The sequence below is a fragment of the Hemibagrus wyckioides genome, linkage group LG17 (genome assembly GCF_019097595.1).
Source record: "Hemibagrus wyckioides isolate EC202008001 linkage group LG17, SWU_Hwy_1.0, whole genome shotgun sequence".
Lineage (NCBI taxonomy): Eukaryota > Metazoa > Chordata > Actinopteri > Siluriformes > Bagridae > Hemibagrus > Hemibagrus wyckioides.
This window is the reverse complement of record NC_080726.1, coordinates 16,483,627-16,504,403: the sequence shown is the minus strand read 5'-3', so window position 1 is coordinate 16,504,403 and position 20,777 is coordinate 16,483,627. Positions and strand designations below refer to the sequence as shown.

Sequence of the window (20,777 nt, the reverse complement as noted above, 5' to 3'; positions counted from 1 at the left end):
AGCAATTTATATTACTGTGTGCCTGCTTGTACACTATATTAAATATATAATTAATCTATATAATAAAACACAGCCCCTGCCTGTAATAGTTTCCAGTTATAAATACTTAATTACGTTGCCTACAGTGATTATTTTTACTGACTCACTTTTTATAATTTAGACTATTAGCCATTGCTACGTTGTCTTATTGATTCAGTTGTTCATAACTACTGACTACTACTACGTAACTACTTTTTGCTTATGGCAGAAGTTTTCAATGCAGTCAGATTGCTCAAAGTAGTTAATCATTAACGAGATGATGAGTGCAGATGGGTTTAAAAAGGCATTTGTACTTTACATCTTTGCAGTAGTGATGGACTTCATCATGGTGGTCAGTCAGGTCCAGATAAGGAGAAGGCTGCTGTTAGCCACCTTCCTCTTTCTGTCTGTCTATGGACAAACTTCAGGACCGTAAGTATCATACAACTTTACATTGTTGTCATAAACTCTGTCAGATTGCAGAGCTTACTGCGTAAGCTACTGTGCATTAATATTCTTTAAAATATATATTAAATAATTGTTAAATTATTCCTAGGAAAATGTTAGAAACCATGTATTTTTTTCGTATTTGTGTTTTGGATTAGAAAATTTATTTATGAAAGCAGATAAGATTAATATAGGTAGCAGAATACCTGAAAGAACCCACAATAGATAACATTCTACAGAGCTCCAGTAACTAGTGCGAACAAGGACTGTGTTAACAAAAATGACACACAGTTTTTAAATGTTAAATTAATTGCCATTAACAATTTAGTAAATATCCATTATGACATGCTTGTAGATTAGTATAACTTTATTTCAGAACATAAAAGCAGCTAAACATTCAGGGTACTGAAGAATAAAAACAACAGAAGATCAATGACACTGAACAGATTTTACTGCATTTTTACGGCATTTGACTTGAGCACCAGCAATTAAGCCCCAGTAGCTGACAACAATGAATCACGAAAAAAAAAAAACAGTATGCCAGTGTACTATTATTATTAGTGTTATTATTAGTTCAGGGACATTAAAGAAACATTGACAGTTTATGTTTCAAGCTCTTACACAACAACACCATTACACATTGGTACTTATGAACATCTAAAGTATATCTTAATACTGAAAAGTATATTTTAATACTGAAAAAAAGGCTTTCCTTTTCAGGTGTTTTAGACAGTCATGCTGTGTGATATTAGTTTCTCTCATAACTAGTTGGCTGCATGATTTTATATATTAGTGAATTTTTAAACATTACACAGATCTTACACAGCAATAACAATGACTGCAAACTGCAGATAGGTACATAGGTCAGTGTACCTTAATGCACTTTGTATATAGTTTTGCAACAGTATTGATTGTTGAGCTGTGTATGGTTAAGTTAGCTAAGATTTTACTCAAACTATTGATGTAATCAGGCTACAGTAGTTAACTTATATAACTCGTTTATATTTTTAACGGATTACATATGAACAAATTGAAAAATAAATATTAATGTTTGTCTTTAGATATTTCATGGTAACATTTCCTGCAGTAATAGAGTCTGGCTCTCATGTAACATTCTGTGCGAGTCTTCTGAAGCCTAATGAGACTCTGCAAATGGATGTTTATCTGGTTGATGGCAACCAGAGTAGGACTCTTTTTCAAGAGACAGTGGAAAAGGATCTTCACCACTGCTTTAATTTTGAGGTCAGCAATTATATATCTACACATTATTAACTGAAGTATGTAGACAACTGACCATCACACCCGTATGTGCTTTTTGAACATCTGAAGACTTTCCAGTACATTTTCAAGTGTGGCTGTGGGAATTTGGCCATTTAGTCACAAGCACATTAGTGAGATTGGGCTCTGAACCAGTTCTTCTTGGCAACACTTTGGGGTGTGATGGCCAAGTGTCCATGCACACACACACACACACTATGCAAATAAAATAATGCATTATTAATGATTAAGGTGGTGGTTTATTATGGAATACATCTTCACAGGCTCCACAGGTTGAGGGTGAATCAGTGCAAAAGATCAGAGTAGAGGTCAAAGGGGAAAGTTTTAAGATGACAGAGGAAAGGAGAGTGATGTTTAAATCCTATGATACATTGACTTTTATCCAGACTGATAAACCCATCTACAATCCAGGCCAAACAGGTGACTAATTCCTACAATATGCCTCACAAGTTTCATGGTAACTTTATAAAGGTTAGTGATAATACAGCTCAAAACATCACATTACTTTTGTTTTTTAACAGTGAATTTCAGAGTTGTCACTATGGATTCTAATTTTGTCCCACTTAAACAAAAGGTAAGAGGAGAGTTTTACAGTCAGTTTACAAAACAACAGACCATTGTTGCTCCTGTCTCTGTGTAGCTTTTTTCAGTTATGCAAAATATGAAAGAATAAAGCACAGCTTTCTTGCTTGTAATGTGTTGGATCACATTGTCATAATGGGTTAAATTTAATGTGGTTTGATTACAACATTTTAAGCATTGCCTTTAACTCCACAGTACAGCACAGTGTTCCTTCAGGTAATATGGAATCCTACTCAACATTACATATTTTATGACAGCTTTGTTCATTTGTATGGTCTTGTCTATAAGTGTTTCTTATAAATATATATCTTTTGTGGAACCAAACAGGATAATCATAGGAACAGGATTGGTCAGTGGACAAATGTGTCCTCGCCAGGTCTGATACTGCAGCTTTCTCATGAGCTAAATGCTGAAGCTCCACAGGGAGAATATCAGTTACATGCTGAGATTGGAGACAGATTGATCACACACCAATTTAAAGTGGAAAAGTATGGTAAGTGACATTACTAATAACACAGTATGGTTTAATTTTTATTTTGCTTATAAAGATGTAATCATACCTAAGTCACTGTAATTATAATCTGCATCTGATTAGTTTTACCCAAGTTCGAGGTTACATTAAAAGCACCAGAAGAACACAGCGTTGATGAAGAAGAAGTGAAGCTAGAAGTTTGTGGAAAGTAAGTTTCACAGTAGTTCACATAGCTGAGTATTTAGCACACGTGTGATATTTATCTTTCATGCTGTATGTCATACATCGGATTCATGTGCATTGAACTGAAACTCTATGAAATGAAGGTACACTTATGGACAACCAGTATCTGGTCAAGCAGTGGTTCAGGTGTGCCGGCAATTTAGGCAGCATTATTATGAGCCACGGATGATTTCACCCTGTCTGAGTATGGAGGTATGTGTGTTACATTCAATTAAAAATCATTTCTTTCTACCTCTAGTGCTAATAATTCACGCCATTTGTTATTGGGTGTTCACATAGATGGATTTGACTGGCTGTGCACTTCTTGTCATCAATATATCAACCTTCATGAATAATGAATTTGAATACAGATTTGATGATCAACTTCAACTTTCTGTTACACTTACAGAGGAAGGAACAGGTGAGTCAGTAACAGATCCCTAAAACAAAGATAAGAAAGAAGCCAGAGCTATTAATAGACTGATTCTATGTTATACTTTGAATCTATTATTATACTTTAACACAGTTTTAGTTCATATTTCATAATAACATACTGTATTTTGTTTCTTTTTGCTTAGATAATTCCATACTAAAATCTGATAGGATAAGACTTACTTTCGAAATTGGTAAAGTGGAAATCCTTGATTCACCAAAAAACTTTGAACGGGAAAAAGCTATAGAAGGAAGTGTAAGTTTTTCTGTGTTGTTTTTTTTTATTTGCTTTAAAATTGTTTACAATGTTTGACAGGACTATGATAATAATTATTTTTTCCCTAATTAGATTAAAGTTACTACCTACAGTGGAACACCAATTCCAAACAAGAAGGTGTATCTTTCAGAAGGTGAACGGTGGTCACGAACGCAACTACTCAATCTTACTACAGATAGTAATGGTATGGCAAACTTCTCAGTCCCTTCACCTGAACATCCTGAAACAGAAATATTATTGAGGGTAGGTTATGACAAAATAACTTAAAAAAGGAAAAGAAAAGAAAGAACAAGATATCAATCTTTAGTACACCATCATGCAGTAAAGCAAATTTTTATTGATATTATTGTTCCTTTTTCACTGTTATCTAGGCAAGTGTCTATCCAGAGGAAAAATACCACCCATACAAAACACCATTCTTTTCAACTGCAGAAAAACATATACAGCTGCTCCAACCTGCTACACCTTACAGTCCAGTTTTCAGTGAACTCTCAATAGAGAGCTCAGAGGAACCATTTAAATGTGGTGCTGAAATTCCCATAACCATTAACTACTATATTGTTGGGGAAACTGCTGAAAATTACAGCATTGATATTATATACATGGTAAGTACATGCCTTATTTTTTTATTTATTTATTTTTTTAGACAGCTACATTGCTATCTGCCACCCGCATTATCTATCTTGCAGTAACTCTAAATAAAACACACTGGACAATTATTATATTTTTTCTCTCTCTGGTTCAGGTCTTATCTAAAGGAGCCATAGTCCATCATGGGCATGAGACTGTTGAAGTGGAAGAGTCTACGGGTGTCAGAAAAGGAAAAGTCTCATTTAACCTATCTGTTCATGTTGAGCTAGCTCCTGTAGTGCAGGTTGTAGTGTACTCTGTCCTGCCCAGTGAGAACATCATTGCTGCTAGCAAGAACTTTGAAATTGAAAAATGTTTCAGAAATAAGGTAATGTTAGCACCATCATTATGAACTTTTTTATAATCATTCAATTATTATGATTGCCCTGTTTAAACTTTTTTCATCATGGACTCCAGGTTTCGCTACAGTTCTCTCCCTCCAAGGCAGTTCCAGGTGAGAAGAACAATCTTGATGTTTCAGCTCATCCTGGATCATTGTGTGGCCTCAGTGCAATAGATCAGAGTGTGTTCCTCTTGGAATCTGGAAACCGCCTAAACGCTGACAAGGTAAAATTAGGATGTAATGAACTTGTACTGTCTAATTTCTAATGTCTAATTTTAATAAAACTCTTTAGGAACTATTTGTCTAGGATAGAAATCCTGAAGGTCTCAACAGTTGTGATGTATAACAGTTAGGCTGCACATACTTATTTTTCATTGCAAGAAATCAGTGAAATCTGAGATCTCCAGTGGTTCATCTGGTATTCAATGTGTGAATAAAACAGACTGATTCTGTCTTGTCCTTCATGTTAACAAAATCTTCCATGCACTAAGCTTACATATTCAGGTAACAAAGTGAACTATCCATGTGTATTTTATGAGATATACAAAATCATATAAAATGAAATCATTTTTGATTATATGTTTTGTAGATATTTAATTTGTTGCCAGTGACATCGGCATCAGATTATCCCTATACAATTGAAGATCAGCTGGAGTGCTTGCATGTTAGACCCCAGCGGCATGTACAGGTTGACCATGTATACAATACATTAAAGGTAATGGACTGGGTGGTTTTAAAATTTTGAATGTTATGTCAAAATAATTTGAATATTATTAAATTAGGAATACAAATCTAGACTATGACAAGAGTGTTATAGCTTACTGGTTAAGGTGTTGGCCTACTGATCGGAAGGTTGTCGAGTCTCATGAGATAGAAAAACATAAGTGGCTCTGGATAAGGGCATCTGCCAAATGTCAAAATTGTAAATGTATAGTAAAAATGCCATGTGTATTTTGTTTAATACTTGAATAGTACATTTGTTTGAAACTAAGTGCTTTTGGTTCACTGATCAGTGGCGTACTACATGGATGGCACTATGATGTATTATTACCTAACAGGGAGTGGGGCTGAAGATGGCAACAAATTTGGCTGTTAGACAACCTCATTGTTTGATGTACAAGGGCAAACAGTATCATCGTGAACGGATATATGGTATGCCCAGGATCTTATTTATATATTATCATTTGATAAATAGTGAATTTTTTATTCCTTTACATTTTAAGAACTATTATAAGAGTTCCAAAAATATACTTTTTCTTATATATGTTAGATAAACTGTAGTAGAATTAAATCCAGTACTCCAGTACATGGTAATTATAGGATAAGATATCTTTAATACCGATAGAATAAGATACACATAATGAGTTGTTTACATACATAGTTCTCATAGATATACCATCTGTTGTATGAATTCTGTTAATTGTTCATATTTTTGGATACAGGAATTGCATACAGGAATTTCGCTCATCCAGTTGCATTAGCAGATTTTCATCAAAGATATGAACCCATCAAGACAGTTCGTAAATTCTTTCCAGAAACTTGGATATGGCAACTTCTTGAAGTTGGGTTAGTGAATCAACATATTACATTTTTGTTTTACTTTTAGCATGTTTGTTTGTGTGCTGTACTGCTTAGAAAACTAATCAACTATAATAAACTGAAAAATGCTTTCATTTCATGATGTATGAAGATTAGTGTAATTTTTTTCCCACAGAGACTCTGGATCAGTACCGCTTCCTGTCACTGTTCCTGACACTATCACCACTTGGGAGACAGAGGCTTTCTGTGTGTCCTCTAGGGGTCTGGGTTTGGCTCCTCCTGTTCAGCTCACTGTGTTTCAGCCCTTCTTCCTGGAGCTCTCATTGCCCTACTCCATTATCCGGGGAGAGGTTTTTGAGCTGAAGGCCACTGTCTTCAGTTATCTTTCTAAATGCATTATGGTACTGTAAAACCAAGATATAATTTTCACAAATATTGTGACTTTTGAGATGCACAGTAAATGAATCACCTGTTCCTCACTGACAGGTTAAAGTGACTCCAGCCCCTTCCTTAGATTACACTCTGGAACCATCTTCTGATGGCGAGTATTCATCCTGCCTGTGTGAAAATGGAAGAAAGACCTTCAAATGGACTCTAATTCCCTCTGTGCTTGGTCAGACTTAAAACCTTTTCAGCTGAGACATATGTTTGTTTCTTCATTATATATTTATTACATTACATTTTTAAGAATTGATGAGCTTGTTATTATGCTACAGGAGTCTTGAATGTGACAGTGAGTGCAGAGGCAGAACAATCCCAGACCGTGTGTGATAATGAGATTGTAAGTGTTCCAGAGAGAGGCCGTATTGACACAGTTATACGAAGCCTCATTGTGCAGGTCAGCAACTTGAAAATCATCTTATCCGAAAATATATGCTTATTTTAATTGTTTCTAAGATTCAGTAACACTTTATTCTCATATAGGCTGAAGGAACCGAAAATACAAAGAGCCAAAGCTGGTTATTATGCCCACAAGGTTAGAGTTACATATAAAAACAACCGTTTTATTTCTCATTGTTCACAATTGCATAAAACTGGTGCCAACAGTACCACTAGGTAAATATAGAGATGTCCTTCCTTTTACTTACAGGCAACAGTGTTTCAGAGGAATTGGAGCTGACTCTTCCTGAGGATGTAATAGATGGATCAGCACGAGCTTCTGTTTCAGTGCTTGGTAAGAGATAAAAATTGCAGTTTAAACGTCATTTCTAATTAATAAAGATTGCTGGGGTTCAAACGCATTATTGGAAGCAGGGAAAAAAGAAGTAAGAAACAAAACACAATAACACAAATAGTGTAAAGGTATTTAAAATAATAGAATAATCCACCTTCCTGAGTCTCTCGTTATAGTTGCTTTGTTTCTTATCTTTATACAGCTCAAAAAGCTTAAACAAATAGCAAATGCAATATCCAAAATGTTTTAAATTAGGAGATTTTTGTATTATTACTATTATTATTATTTTTGTCAAATAATTTATTTAGGGATGCAGCTATGCATACCTTTCCACTTGCAACTGGCAACCATCAAGATTAAAGTCACAAAATATTTCTCCATGAGTGTTTTTGCGGTAACATCTTTGTAAAAGAGATTGCTTTGGCTGTGAAATATTTTAGACTATTTAATAACAAATCAATTCTTAATTCTAATCAACTGAAGCGATCTATATCAAAGAGATAACATTCTGTAAATCCAGCAAGCCTTTTCCAACACAGACTAGCAAAATGCAGTTGACTTTAGAATTAGCTTGATCTGGTCTATTATAATGATGGCTAAATATACTGCTCTAAAAAAATTAAAAGAACACTGTGAAAACACATCAGATCTGTCACAACCAGACTCGGAGGCAGAGAGAGAATCCAAACTGTCACTTTAATGACACACGCAGGCAGACAAATAAATAAGCAGGCTGAACGTAGCTAAAGCAACAGGTAAGGCAGGTTAAACAAGAAAGCAGATGGAGGGAACAGAACACTTACGGCACATGAGCTAACCAGTCTTAATACTCGCCGCTGCCCTCAGTGAGTGAGCGCTTTAAATAAACTAGTGGAATAGATGGCAGGTGGTGCTGATTAAAAGTCTGGTGATAGTGAGCACGGGGGTGCGGTTGAGGTAGGTGAGCCCGTGACAAAATCTCAATGGGGGAAATATATAATGCTGGACATTTATACTGATATGGAATGGGTAATGTGTTAGGAATGAATGGATGCCACATCGTTTGATGGAAATTATCAACCTACAGGGGGCTGAATTCAAAGACACCCCAAAAATCAAAGAGAAAAAATTATGCAGCAGGCTAGTCCATTTTGCTGAAATTTGGACCGAATGGACCGAAACATAATGTCCCAGAGGTATTGAATTTAGGTCAGGCGAGCATGGGGGCCATTCAGTGGTATCAATTCCATCATCCTCCAGGAAGTACCTGCATACTCTCGCCACATGAGGCCGGGCATTGTTGTGTACCAGGAGGAACCAAAGACCCACTGCACCAGCATAGGGTCTGACAATGGGTCCAAGGATACCTAATGGCAGTCATGGTTCCATTGTCTAACCTGTAGACAAAGTTTTGTTTGTTTGTGGGTCCCTCCATAGATATGCCTCCCCAGACCATCACTGACCCACCATCAAACCGTTTATGCTGAACAATGTTACAGGCAGCTTAACGTTCTCCACAGATTCTCCAGACCCTTGCATGTCTGTCATTTGTACTCAGGGTGAACCTGCGCTCATCTGTAAAAAGCACAGTGAACCAGAGGCAGACCTGCCAAGTCTGGTGTTTAATGGCAAATGGCAATCGAGCTTCATGGTGCAGTGAGCACAGGGCCTGCTAGAGGATGTTGGGCTCTCAGGCCAGTGTTTCTGATTGTTTAGCATGTTTCCTCCATTTTCCACTTCTGGTAATGGCAAGTGTTGATGTGCCATCCTGTAGGAGTTGGACTGCCTGTGCAACCTCTGTAGGGTCCAGGTATCACCTCATGCTACCAGTAGTGACACTGACCCTAGCCAAATCCAAAACTAGTGAAAAACAGTTTGAAAAGATGGCCTCCACCTATAAAACCATTTCTGTTTTGGAGGTTGTCTCATTGTTGCACATCTACTGTACCTGTTGTTAATTTCATTAACACCAAAGCAGCCGAAACTGATTAACAACCCCCTCTGCTACTTAACTGGCCAGAGCAATATCCCAGGAGTTTAATTGACTTGATGCTATACTCTGATTAAAAAGTGTTCCTTTAATTTTTTTTTTGAGTAGTGTATTTTGTTTTATAAACATCTCTTTCATAGACAGAAATGGCTTGGTATTGGTTACTGCCATCCACTGAACTTGGTGAATCCCAATTAATCCATTTGGACTAAGCTGTATTGATTAATTGAGCAAATCATGCGAATGAACACTGTACATTATTCATAATCACACTCTCCGATGTTTATAATAACTTATAAACACACTCTCCTCTGTTTATGGTTATTCACACTCTCCCGTGTCACCCAAATGAGGATGGGTTCCCTTTTGAGTCTGGTTCCTCAATGTTTCTTCCTCTCACCATCTAAGGGAGATTTTCGTTGCCACAGTTGCTTCAGGCTTGCTTGAAAGGGATTAGGGATTGATACAAATACATTTAAATATAAATCTAATATTAATCTTGAACTTTTTGTCTAACATTAATCTTGAACTTTTGTACTATATTTCTTATGTTCTGTAAAGCTACTTTAAGACCATGATCATTGTTAAATATACAAATAAAATAAAATTTAATTTAATTGAATGTTTTGGATACAGCTAACATTCACCATAGCATCATACATTTTGCAACCTAAAATGTGATCGCTTTTATATTCATTCAGTAGAGTGGAGTCTAGCTTCCAGCATTAGTTTCAGTCAGGTAGTCTGAGTATAATCCTGTAGTGTGTTCACCACTGCTAAATCCCACTCCTGCATGAAACACAGATCTTCAGGAAGCTTAAATGGCAAGCTGTCAGCACTCTCCACTAAAGTGAGCTCATTAATCTTGTTTAAACAATCAGAAGCTGTCACTGACAGAACATGGTCTAAGCTTCTAAGACTAAGCTTCTTATAGTCCCAAAGGCAGCGCATAAAACATTCAGCGATATCTTGTTTGTTTTAAATTGTTTGTGAATATTTTTTTTGTCAGGCACAGCATTTTTCGTAAATAGAATATTTTTGTGTTCATTTGTAGGAGACATACTTGGCCGTGCATTAAAAAATCTGGATGGACTGTTAAGGATGCCATATGGCTGTGGAGAACAAAACATCGCTATCCTTGCCCCCAATATCTACATTCTTCAGTATCTAGAGAACACTGAGCAGCTCACCACGGATGTCCGTGAGAAGGCTAATGGTTTCCTTAAGAGTGGTCAGTGATATTATGTTTCTCTTTTTAATCTTTACAGGCCAATACTAGCCATTATGAATAGATTTTTTTCTGAATAAATCAGAATTAGTAATTTGTCTTTAAACAGGTTACCAGAGGCAGTTAAACTATAAGCATTTTAGTGGTGGATATAGCACATTTGGCAGTGGAGAGGAGAACACATGGTAAGAATATGTGGCACACAGGTAGCATTAATGATGCAAATGTTTAAAAATGCAAAGCTTATGAATATACTTTCTGAATATCATGGGAACTGTTCCACAAAAATATTTTAATTTTGGACACAAATAAATCTCCACCCCCAGGTTAACTGCGTTTGTCTTAAAGACTTTTGGCAAAGCACAACATTTCATCTTTATTGATCCAGACATCATTAACAGTGCAAAGCAATGGCTCATAAGTATGCAGAGATCAGATGGCTGTTTTATACAACATGGAAAATTGTTCAATAATAGAATGAAGGTATGTCTTGTACTAAGGCTCTACATATTAAAAACATATTTATGTATACATTTACTAAATTCCTATTTTATATGTAAATCATTTTCATGTATTACAGGGTGGTGTAAATGATGAAGTGACCATTACTGCCTACATCACTGCAGCATTCCTTGAATTGGGCATTACAGTAAGAGTATGATACAGTTTAACATTTTGCTTTCAAATGACACTCTGTAGGCAGGCATGGTAAAAATAAAGTCACAATAAAGCTGAATAAAATCAATAATAAAACTTATGAAACTGAACTTTTCTTGAAACTTTCCAAACTATTGTGGTTCTTATTTAGTATTATTTATGCTTGTTTTGCAGGATCCTGTTGTGAATAAAGGGCTGTTGTGCCTAAAATCTTCTATTCATAACCTGACAAACACCTACACCACTGCGCTCTTGGCCTACACTTTCAGTCTGGCTGGAGAGAAGGAAATTCGGGAGCAGCTACTAAAAGATTTGGATAATGTTGCTATTGTTGGAGGTATGGAATAAGTAGAATAATTTGTAACATATAAATTTAAAATAGTTGCATAGCAGGACAAACATAATAATACACTCTGTAATATTTGAGGCATCATAACCTAATTCAGTTAGTAAGTTGGTATACTGTAAAAGATAAGGAAATATTGAAAACCTACATACAGATACACTTAAAATTATTCCACCCCCACAAGATACTAAGGGTTGAACATGAAAAATCATGTTTTTCTGAAGACCTGCAATATCTAAAATGACCTCTGTTTGAAGTTGAATGATCAAGTAAATCAATGATAATTGATAATTCATTTACTTAATCATTTAAAATTATATGATTCAATAGTTCTGAGTAGAAGGACATTTCTTTGGTTGGGTGTGGTGATCAGTGGTCTTGTGTCCAAATACAGCCATCAAGATAGCTAAAAACTTGTGACTGCAGCTATGACACTTGCTTAATAGGAGGACAGAATAGGATTACACAAATCCACATTATGATAGTGACAATAACAAAATGTAGACATATGGGATGTAAAAGAAGAGTGCTTTATTGATTTGTGGCAGCAGAGAGAATGTCTTATGAATGTCTCATTAAAGAGATATTCACATCTTACAGCTTAGAGGTATATAGTTAGCTATCTAGCAAGCAGGCGATCAGTTCTTCAAGCTTCTTGCTGTTATGCTATTAGTGTGAAACATGCTTTTGTTTGAGGTACAAAGCATAAGAGGAATGCCACCTATAAGCATGCACATCTATCAAGTCAGTCTTAATTACACTATATTGCCAAAAGACACCCCTCTAAATCATTGAATTCAACTGTTGTTTTTCAGTGGCTGGGCTTGGCCCCTTAGTTCCAGTGAAAGGAACTCTTATTGCTTCAGCATACCAAGACATTTTGGACAATTTCATGCTCCCAACTTCGTGGTAACAGTTTGGGGAGGACCCTTTCCTGTTCCAACATGACTTTGCACCAGTGCACAAAGCAAGGTCCATAAAGACATGGATGAGCGAGTTTGGTGTGGAGGAACTTGACTAGCCTGCACAGAGTCCTGACCTCAACCCAATAGAACACCTTTGGGATGATTTAGAGCAGAGACTGGGAGCCAGGCCAACTGGGATATCTATCTTTACATGAACAGCAATTTATAATCGAGTTGGCCCGCCCTTTGCAGCTATAACAGCTATAACTTCAACTCTTTTGGGAACTCTTTACACAAGGTTTAGGAGTGTGTTTATGGAAATTTTAGCCCATTCCACTAGAAGTGGATTTGTGAGGGCAGGCACTGATGTTGGACAAGAAGGCCTGGCTCACAGACTCCGCTGTAATTCATCGCAAAGGTGTTCTATTGGGTTGAGGTCAGGACTTGCAGACAGGCAGAGCAGTCAAGTTACTCCACACCAAACTCATTCATCCATGTCTTTAGGACCTTGCTTTGTGCACTGGTGTGCAGTCATGATGGAACAGGAGTGGGCCATCCCCAAACTGTTCCCACAAATTTGGGAGCATTAAATTGTCTAAAATGTCATGGTATGATGAAGCGTTAAGAGTTCCTTTCACTGGAACTAAGGGGCCAACCCCAATCCCTGAAAAACAACACTTGAATTCAATGCTTTGATGGGGTGTCCCAAAACTTTTGGCAATATAGTGTATCTTGTGTCTCTTTTATTTTAGATGGTCATCTTCACTGGTCTCAGTCAGCATTAGATGAGTCCGGGTCATTGTCAGTGGAAATCAGTTCCTATGTGCTGCTAGCAGTTCTTACCACAGGCCAACTTACTGCTGCCAATTTGGGCTATGCTAATAGGATAGTCAGCTGGCTGGTGAAGCAGCAAAATCCCTATGGAGGCTTTTCCTCCACCCAGGTACTCTAATTTGCATTTCTTTATTTAATTTCACTTCCAGCTTCACTGTCTTTTAACTTGCATCAACCAGCTCATAAAATACAGCCAAAACCATACCTCTAAACCCCACACAAAACACCAAACAACAGCTAAAATGTAGACCAAAAACTTTTGGGATCCCACTAAATATTAAGAATTCACTGCTAAATATTCAGCAGAGCAATGACTGTGGAGGTAAAGACTTTAAGTCTAGTCCTTCCACCAGTTGAGCTTATGTGTGGCCTAAAATTGGCCTTTTCCTCTTGTAAATGTCAGAAAGAAAATAACTACACAGGGTAATGTATGTGGCCTGGTTCCCTGAGAAGGGAAAGATATGCTGCACCATAGCTGACACTGTAGGAATGCTCCTTTGCGGAAGTTGTGTCTGAACCTCTGTGTGAAATCCCACTGATTTATCGGATTGTGTAAGTCATGTGACGAAGTTGAGCGAGAGGAGCAAGACCATGAAAAGGCATCTACGTCACATTACACCAGCTTCTATTTGTCTGAAGGAAGCGCAAGTGGACGCCTGGAGTGTGAAAAGTGTGACGTAGCATCTCTTTCCTGAGTTTTAGTAGGAAGTGTTTCAGCACTCGAAACACGGCCCCCATATTCAGGCAATTTGTGTGCCAAGAGAGACAGGAGCCCTCCCAAATGCCATGGGCAGGGTGGGCATCCAGGACTGCTTCCCAATCCAAGAGGGAGGTGTTCGTCAAAAGATTATCTTGCGATAATGACATGCCTTAAGAGTGGGACCCAAGGTGAGAAACTGGGGTCTGTTCACAAAAGAAGGGTATGAAGCTTGTGACATGTAACCCATGTGACCATAAAAATCAAGTCATGTCAAGGAGCTTTTATTGTGATTTCAACCACATATACCTGACACAGTACATAGTGAAAGGAAACAACGATTCTCCAGGACCCTGGTACTACATAAAAAAAAATACAACATATAATTACAACAGACAACAACACAAAGCTAGGACTGGAGTTTGCCCTAGCTACACTACCAGTCAAAAGTATAGACACACCTTCTAATTCAATGTTTTTTGTTTAGTGACTTATTTTCTACATTCTAGAACAATACTGGAGATTTCAAAACTATGAAATAACACACATGGATTTATGTAATCCATATGTAATGACAACAAAAAACAACAGTCAGTTGTTATTTTAAGATACGAAGGTCAGGTGTTCTGGAATAGTTCTTGCAAGAATAGTATTGTCAAGTGCATTTGCAAAACCCATCAAGCACCATGATGAAACTGGCTCACATGAAGACCATCCCAGTAAAGCAAGACCAAAACTTACCTCTGCTGCAGAGGAGAAGTTCATTTAGAGTTACCAGCCTTAGAATATCACCAATTAACAGCACCTCACATTAGAGCCGTTATGAAGGCTTTACAGAGCATAAGTAGCAGACATATCAATATCAATATCGACTGTTCAAAGGACATTATTGTGTATTTCGGCCACCTTCAGCATTGTTTTACGTTTAAAGAAATAAACATCAGGAAAGCCCATGGAATTAGAAGATGTGTCCAAACTTTTGACTGGTAGTGTGCATAAATTGTAATGTGTGCAACTAGGTGCAAACAGAGCAAAGACAAGACAGTGCAATAACTGGAAGTGCGAAAAACAACACATGACAGGGGACACTGTGCTGAATAAGAACATGTGCAGTGAAACAGAATGTAATGATGTTCAAACTTGAGAAACTGCAAAAACCAATGAAAAAAATGACAATGTGGGTTGTGCAAAAATGATGTCTGCAGGGGTGAAAAAACCCTGCTCCTGAGCCAGAGTTGAAATGGTCTCCGGTGTAGCAGACCCAGAGGAATAGCTTTGGCCACTGCCACTATGAACCAAGCTTCCTCTTTACCCAGGCAGCAGAGAGACATTGGCCTAGCCAGATGTCCATTACAGCAGAAAGGATGGAATCCCCCCAAGTGAGAGACATATGTGCCTGCATTGTGGCTGAATCTCAGACTATCCCCAACAAGGTGGTTCTCTGAGAGGGAGAAAGCACACACTTCCCTGGGTTGAGGATGAGGCCTAGGGACAGCAGGCTAGCACATGTGGGCTAGCACAGCATCTCACAGCCTAGCTGCCATGTCCCACCACTGAGCCAAAATGTGCCAGTCATCTGGATAATTGAGTACATGGAGGCCATGGGGTGCAATGATGCCAGAGCAGCCTCCATGGACTTGTGAGATTGAGCAATAAGACTAAACCAAAAGGGAGAACCTGGCACTGGTATGTTTCCCCCCCAAAAGCAAACCTTGGCAGCCCTACTGTGCTTTGGCAAGATGTCTATGTAAAGATAGGCATCCTACATCCTATTGTTGCAAACCAATCCTTGGACCTGATCTGCGGCACAGTGACCTTGAGTGTTAGCATCTCGAACTTGGGCTGCAGTGCTAGCTTTCTTTTCCTTCCTCAGCAGGCCAGGCTGGGGCTGGTGGCTACTGTTTGATAGGCCTAGCTTCATGCTATGGTGAGGGAAGAATAGGCATTTAGGAGAAATTGGAGCATCTAAAAGAAAGGTTTTGTCCTTTTTTTTATCCTTTGCCTTTCTGTGACAACCCATGCAGCCATAGGATGGTCAATTGTCCATCTGCTTTGTGGCACAGAGGGCTTAATCTGTGTCTTGGCGGAGTTCAGACCTTATTGTTGAGCCCCTCACTGCAGATGACCTTCTTCAGCAGGGCAACCTGGTATGCCTTCAAAACCACCATTGTGTGCAGCGCTGCCCTGGCTTGACCTGCAGCCATGTAGGCCTTCCCTATGAGTGCCAGACTTTCACCAAGAGGCCAATGTAGGGGAGAGATAGCTTGAAAGCATCTCTTCAGCCCTAGGTGTCGCCGCATACCCGTGTCCGTCTAAGTACACAATGGCTAAATAGATAGCAGTGGCCTAATAAAGATTATTCCACGACCTCGACACCTCAGTAATATGACAAAGATGCCCTTTTATGGTATTGTTGCATTCTCTGCTTCATCGCATGACATACCTGAGCTTGTCAGCATTTTTGTCACTCATTTTAGAGTAGGACCTTCCTTTTTTAATATCATTGTTTTCCTCCTCTTTTAATTAGGACACAGTCGTGGCTCTCCATGCTCTGGCTTTGTACTCCACTAAAGTGTTCAGCTCAGAAGGCTCTAGCACCGTAACTGTAAAGTCAGCTGGACACAGTCACAACTTTGATGTGAACCAGAACAACAAGTTACTGTACCAAGAAAGATCATTGCAAGATGTTCCTGGCAGATACAGCATAGACGTGACGGGCTCCGCCTGCGTGTCAGTGCAGGTCAGTGTTTCTAATGCTTCCTGTCATACAAGCCTTTATTTGACTGACTGCCCAGGTTCCCCAACAAATATTTTATCCAAGTATATTCAATATATGTTTTTATTTGATTGCTTTTTAAATCAAATCTCTGCTTGCAGACAGTACTTTTCTACAATGTCCCCACACCTACTGAAATCAGTACACTTGACGTTACAGCGAATACTGAGGGAAACTGCACAAAATCATTTGGTCACAGTTTGACCATCAGGTTCTCTGTCCAGTAAGTATAAATACATGCTAAATCCTTGAAGTAATATGAAAAAAGAACAGTGCCTGATTCATGTGATATAGAAACTGATTTTTACTGATTATGTACAGTCATTCAAATCTAACATTAAAATACTACAAAATCATATCAAGTAAAAATGATATACACTTAGCAATATTATACATCCATAACACAACCAAATAATTTCTTTTTTTATTATTATTATTTTATTATGTTTATATCATGGTGATTCCATGTTCATTTCATCTACATTATAGGAAATTTTGATGTAAAAAATGCTGATACTTCTGTCATGGAAATTGTATTATCGTTTCTTGAATTTGAATTTAGCAGTATAAAGTGTGAACAGTTTATTATCAAGAGTATCACCATATTTCATTGGATTGCAATAAATATTTTGGCAGAATTTGCAGAATTGTAGCTATGATACAAGAACGTTCATAGTAATCCAGCAGAATTTGTTTTCATTTTACCCAGCCATGAGAACATTTACTATTTGCTATTATTATTATTATTGGTTATTGGCTATTATTGTTTATTTGTGTTTGTTATAGTAATTGATACTTAGTTCTTGTTGTCTGTGTTCAATTTTCAGATATAATGGGGAACTAAACAGCACTAACATGGTCATAGTGGACATAAAACTGTTATCAGGTTTCACAGCAGATCCTGGTGAAGTAAGGAGTTAAAAAAGTTCAGGTTTCTGGTGTGTGTGTGTGTGTGTGTGTGTGTGTGTGTATTTGACATTGCCTTTATAGATGTGGTTAAATTTTTCCCTTTTACTAATGTATAATAAGTACTATGTTGTTTTCTTAGCTACAAAACCAGATTATGGTTGAACGAGTTGATTCCAAGGATGAGCATATTATCATGTATATAAAAGAGGTAAGATGAAAATGCAGTCTGAATCTGTATGAAACCTGTATGGTGCAGTATGAATCTGTATGGTTCAACTATATTACACAAGTGTATTGCACCTGTATATGCACTCCAACAATGTATGCTTAATTTATTACACACTCAAAATAAGATACGATGTAATATGTTTACAATATAAAATCTGGTGTATCTCCAACAGCTTGAAAGGAATATTCCTATCAACTATCATCTACACATTAAACAAATGCTGCCTGTCAAAAATCTCAAGCCAGCTGTGATCAAAGTTTATGATTACTACCAAACAAGTAAGATTTTCCTAGGTTGTATGATTTAAACATTGTTATTGTGAGTATATTGCTTCCATTTACTTATTCTTTCATTTAGATGACCAGTCTGAAACGAAGTACACCTCCCCCTGTGTCTAAGCTTCCAGATCTGCATTAAAGATTCAGAAAACCTCTGGATATCTTCTTTGTGCTGTGTTTTTCCTTTAAAAGCAAAATGAAATTTTGCATATATGTATATGTATGTGTGTATGTTCCATCTAAACACACAGAATACACACAGAATACAATCATGTACTTATGTACTCATGGTTTAGACAATATTTTAGCAATTTTCCCTTAGTAAGAGCATTCACAATAGGAACATTTAAAATATAAGCTCTTGTTGAGTCGGTCATTTAGTTCAATCCATGATCTTCAGCTGGTTTTTTTTTTTTGGTCCACTTGATAGTAAAGCTGAATTCTCCTGCATCTAAACAAATGTACACAGTGCCTTGCTTTGTATTCATCTCCCCTGAAATTTTGTCTTCTGAATAAAATAAATTTTCTCTTGAAATAAAGTCTTGCCACAAATCTTTCGTTTGACTGGGTCATTCTAACATATTCAAGGTCTTGGATTTGACCCACTCTGATTTAGCAGTGTGTTTAAGGTTATTGTCCAATCCACCTTTGTCCTGGTGTTGCTCCTGTAAAAATTATTATGGGTATAACTTCTAGTGGAAGCAGTAGTGCAGTGTTGACTGGGTCACTTTGGTGGCAGTATGTGCCATTTATCTCATGAGTTGTATGTGATAAAAATACTGTTTGTTGTTTTACTTCCAAGTTGTGCAATTTGGAAAGTTTAGTCTGATGCCTTCTATTTTCTAATGTTCAAAAATTTGTTGTAGGCTGTAGTTGTTACACAAGGGTGCAATTATTTTCTCTACATTTTTACTTTGCAAAGAGCTACACTCCTTAGCAGAATGTCAACTGTGCATTCAGTCACCCATGTACTGTATGTTGGATGGTGAAACCATCAGTGTCAGTTTGTCTAGAAATTTTTCAGTTAAAAAGGTACAGTAGCTAACATGATTGCACAATTAATTTGGTAACATTTGGTAAGTTTACTAATTAATTAAGTAAATAATAATTAAATTCATATATTTAATATTTAGACACACTTTAAATCAAATGAAGTTGTAATTTTCTTAGACTGGGAAGTGTCACTGTGTTTTTTATATTTAATCCTAATGTTAGTATTTATAACAGTTGAGCTCAGCTCTGGGTACCCGGTGTTGGGCAGATGAGAAACAGATATTTAATAATGACATTATCCATGAATTCCACTGGACTGTTATGCAGGACTCAGATACAGTAGTTTAAGATTGTTAAGATTATGGACTTACGTATATTCATATATGATAACATATCTGCCTTGCGGTTCTTTGACCTAGGTTCATATACTAAGGTAAAATTAAACCTAGTGAAAAAGAAAGCCCATCTGGTTTGACAGGGATTTTGTTGTTTCTACACTTGATGTACTCTAGGTTCATGTGGTCATTGATGATAAGGAATGTGTTTCCTACCCCTTTGAGGCAATACAGCTACTCCTCTAATGATACTTATTAAAAGTTCATGGTTACCCATGTCATAGTTTCAACTTTGGTTTAATTTCCATGAGAAGAAGTCACAGGTGCACATTTTTGCACATCATGTGACATTTATTTTCAACTCAATTTATGGGAATAAAGTGATCTCCAGTATAAAACAAAGCATAGGATTTGGGTGGTGGAGTGTAGGTACTGTTGGTACTGTGAAATGGTCCTTTAGACTTTGGAATACCTGGGTGGCCTCCTCCCTTATGCCTTAGATTTACTTTACCTTTGAGGACTAAAATACCAGTGCATGTAGGCAGTTTATTAAGAACAGCAAACAGACTCAAAATGCTAGGCAATACTCAAAAACAAAACAGGTGCAGACAATATAGACACATAAGGGAAACAACCAGTAATAAGGCACAAATGAAGATAGGATAGGAATCAAAACAAAACACACACATGAAAACATGGAACAATATGGAAACGAGCGCCATAGTGCTGTGGGCTGTTACACACACTGCAGATTTTGTTTTACAATATGTAATGGTGATTTGTGACAAGTAAATGGGATATATATTCATGATCACACTGTGGTTCAAGAACTCCATGAGGATCTCTGTGCTAAAGGCCTGAAGTAAAAAATACTTCGCCTCTGTAAGGAAACCCCTGAAGCAGAGCATGCGGGATCCATAAACAGATTTATTAAAGAAAGCAAACAATCCAAATCATAATCTGAAAGACAGAGTCAAAGAACAGAGCAAAAACCAAACCGGGTAGACAAAACACTCAGGCAAACAAATTAAAAAAACCACAAAGACGCAAATCGAAAACGAGAAAGCAAACAAGGTCAGAAACAGAAATAGTATGGCTTGGTAGTGAATTTGAGAGAACAATAGTTCACGCCTACGTTCACGGCTTGAACGCAGCTTAAATGTCCATAGAAACCTGGAAGTGTGGTAGAACTCGGGTAAGGGTTGCG

The 20,777-nt window shown here is 37.3% G+C and overlaps 1 protein-coding gene across 3 annotated transcripts; it reads left to right on the top strand.

Annotated features, from left to right (window-relative positions):
- Positions 1–293: 293 nt before the first annotated feature.
- Positions 294–18,781, top strand: LOC131368320 (alpha-2-macroglobulin-like). Of its 3 annotated transcripts, none has more exons than XM_058414352.1 (34): positions 294–450; positions 1,527–1,707; positions 2,007–2,163; positions 2,265–2,317; positions 2,521–2,541; positions 2,653–2,818; positions 2,921–3,005; positions 3,124–3,232; positions 3,320–3,440; positions 3,598–3,707; positions 3,801–3,971; positions 4,100–4,333; positions 4,474–4,686; positions 4,776–4,925; positions 5,291–5,416; positions 5,760–5,853; positions 6,144–6,267; positions 6,416–6,641; positions 6,727–6,853; positions 6,957–7,078; positions 7,165–7,216; positions 7,331–7,414; positions 10,438–10,614; positions 10,721–10,796; positions 10,938–11,094; positions 11,192–11,260; positions 11,443–11,605; positions 13,272–13,462; positions 16,578–16,790; positions 16,928–17,049; positions 17,654–17,735; positions 17,875–17,943; positions 18,137–18,242; positions 18,322–18,781. In XM_058414352.1, exons 1-34 carry the CDS (start codon positions 296–298, stop codon positions 18,360–18,362), a joined length of 4,347 nt encoding a protein of 1,448 aa, XP_058270335.1. In that variant the 5' UTR covers positions 294–295; the 3' UTR covers positions 18,363–18,781. The 3 variants fall into 3 exon arrangements, with proteins under 3 accessions (XP_058270335.1, XP_058270334.1, XP_058270336.1); XM_058414351.1 differs by having other exon boundaries at positions 11,192–11,266; XM_058414353.1 differs by lacking the exons at positions 13,272–13,462; positions 16,928–17,049; positions 17,654–17,735; ... (1 more) ...; positions 18,137–18,242; positions 18,322–18,781 and having other exon boundaries at positions 11,192–11,266; positions 16,578–16,755.
- Positions 18,782–20,777: the final 1,996 nt, after the last annotated feature.

What these genes read in the sequence shown, in the direction of transcription:
- LOC131368320 (XM_058414351.1), top strand. Translation starts at nt 296, where the DNA reads ATGATGAGTGCAGATGGGTTTAAAAAGGCATTTGTACTTTACATCTTT. An exon ending in CTACAATCCAGGCCAAACAG is followed by an intron (nt 2,164 to 2,264) that starts GTGACTAATTCC and finishes GTTTTTTAACAG; the next exon opens with TGAATTTCAGAGTTGTCACT. An exon ending in ACCATCAGGTTCTCTGTCCA is followed by an intron (nt 17,050 to 17,653) that starts GTAAGTATAAAT and finishes TTCAATTTTCAG; the next exon opens with ATATAATGGGGAACTAAACA.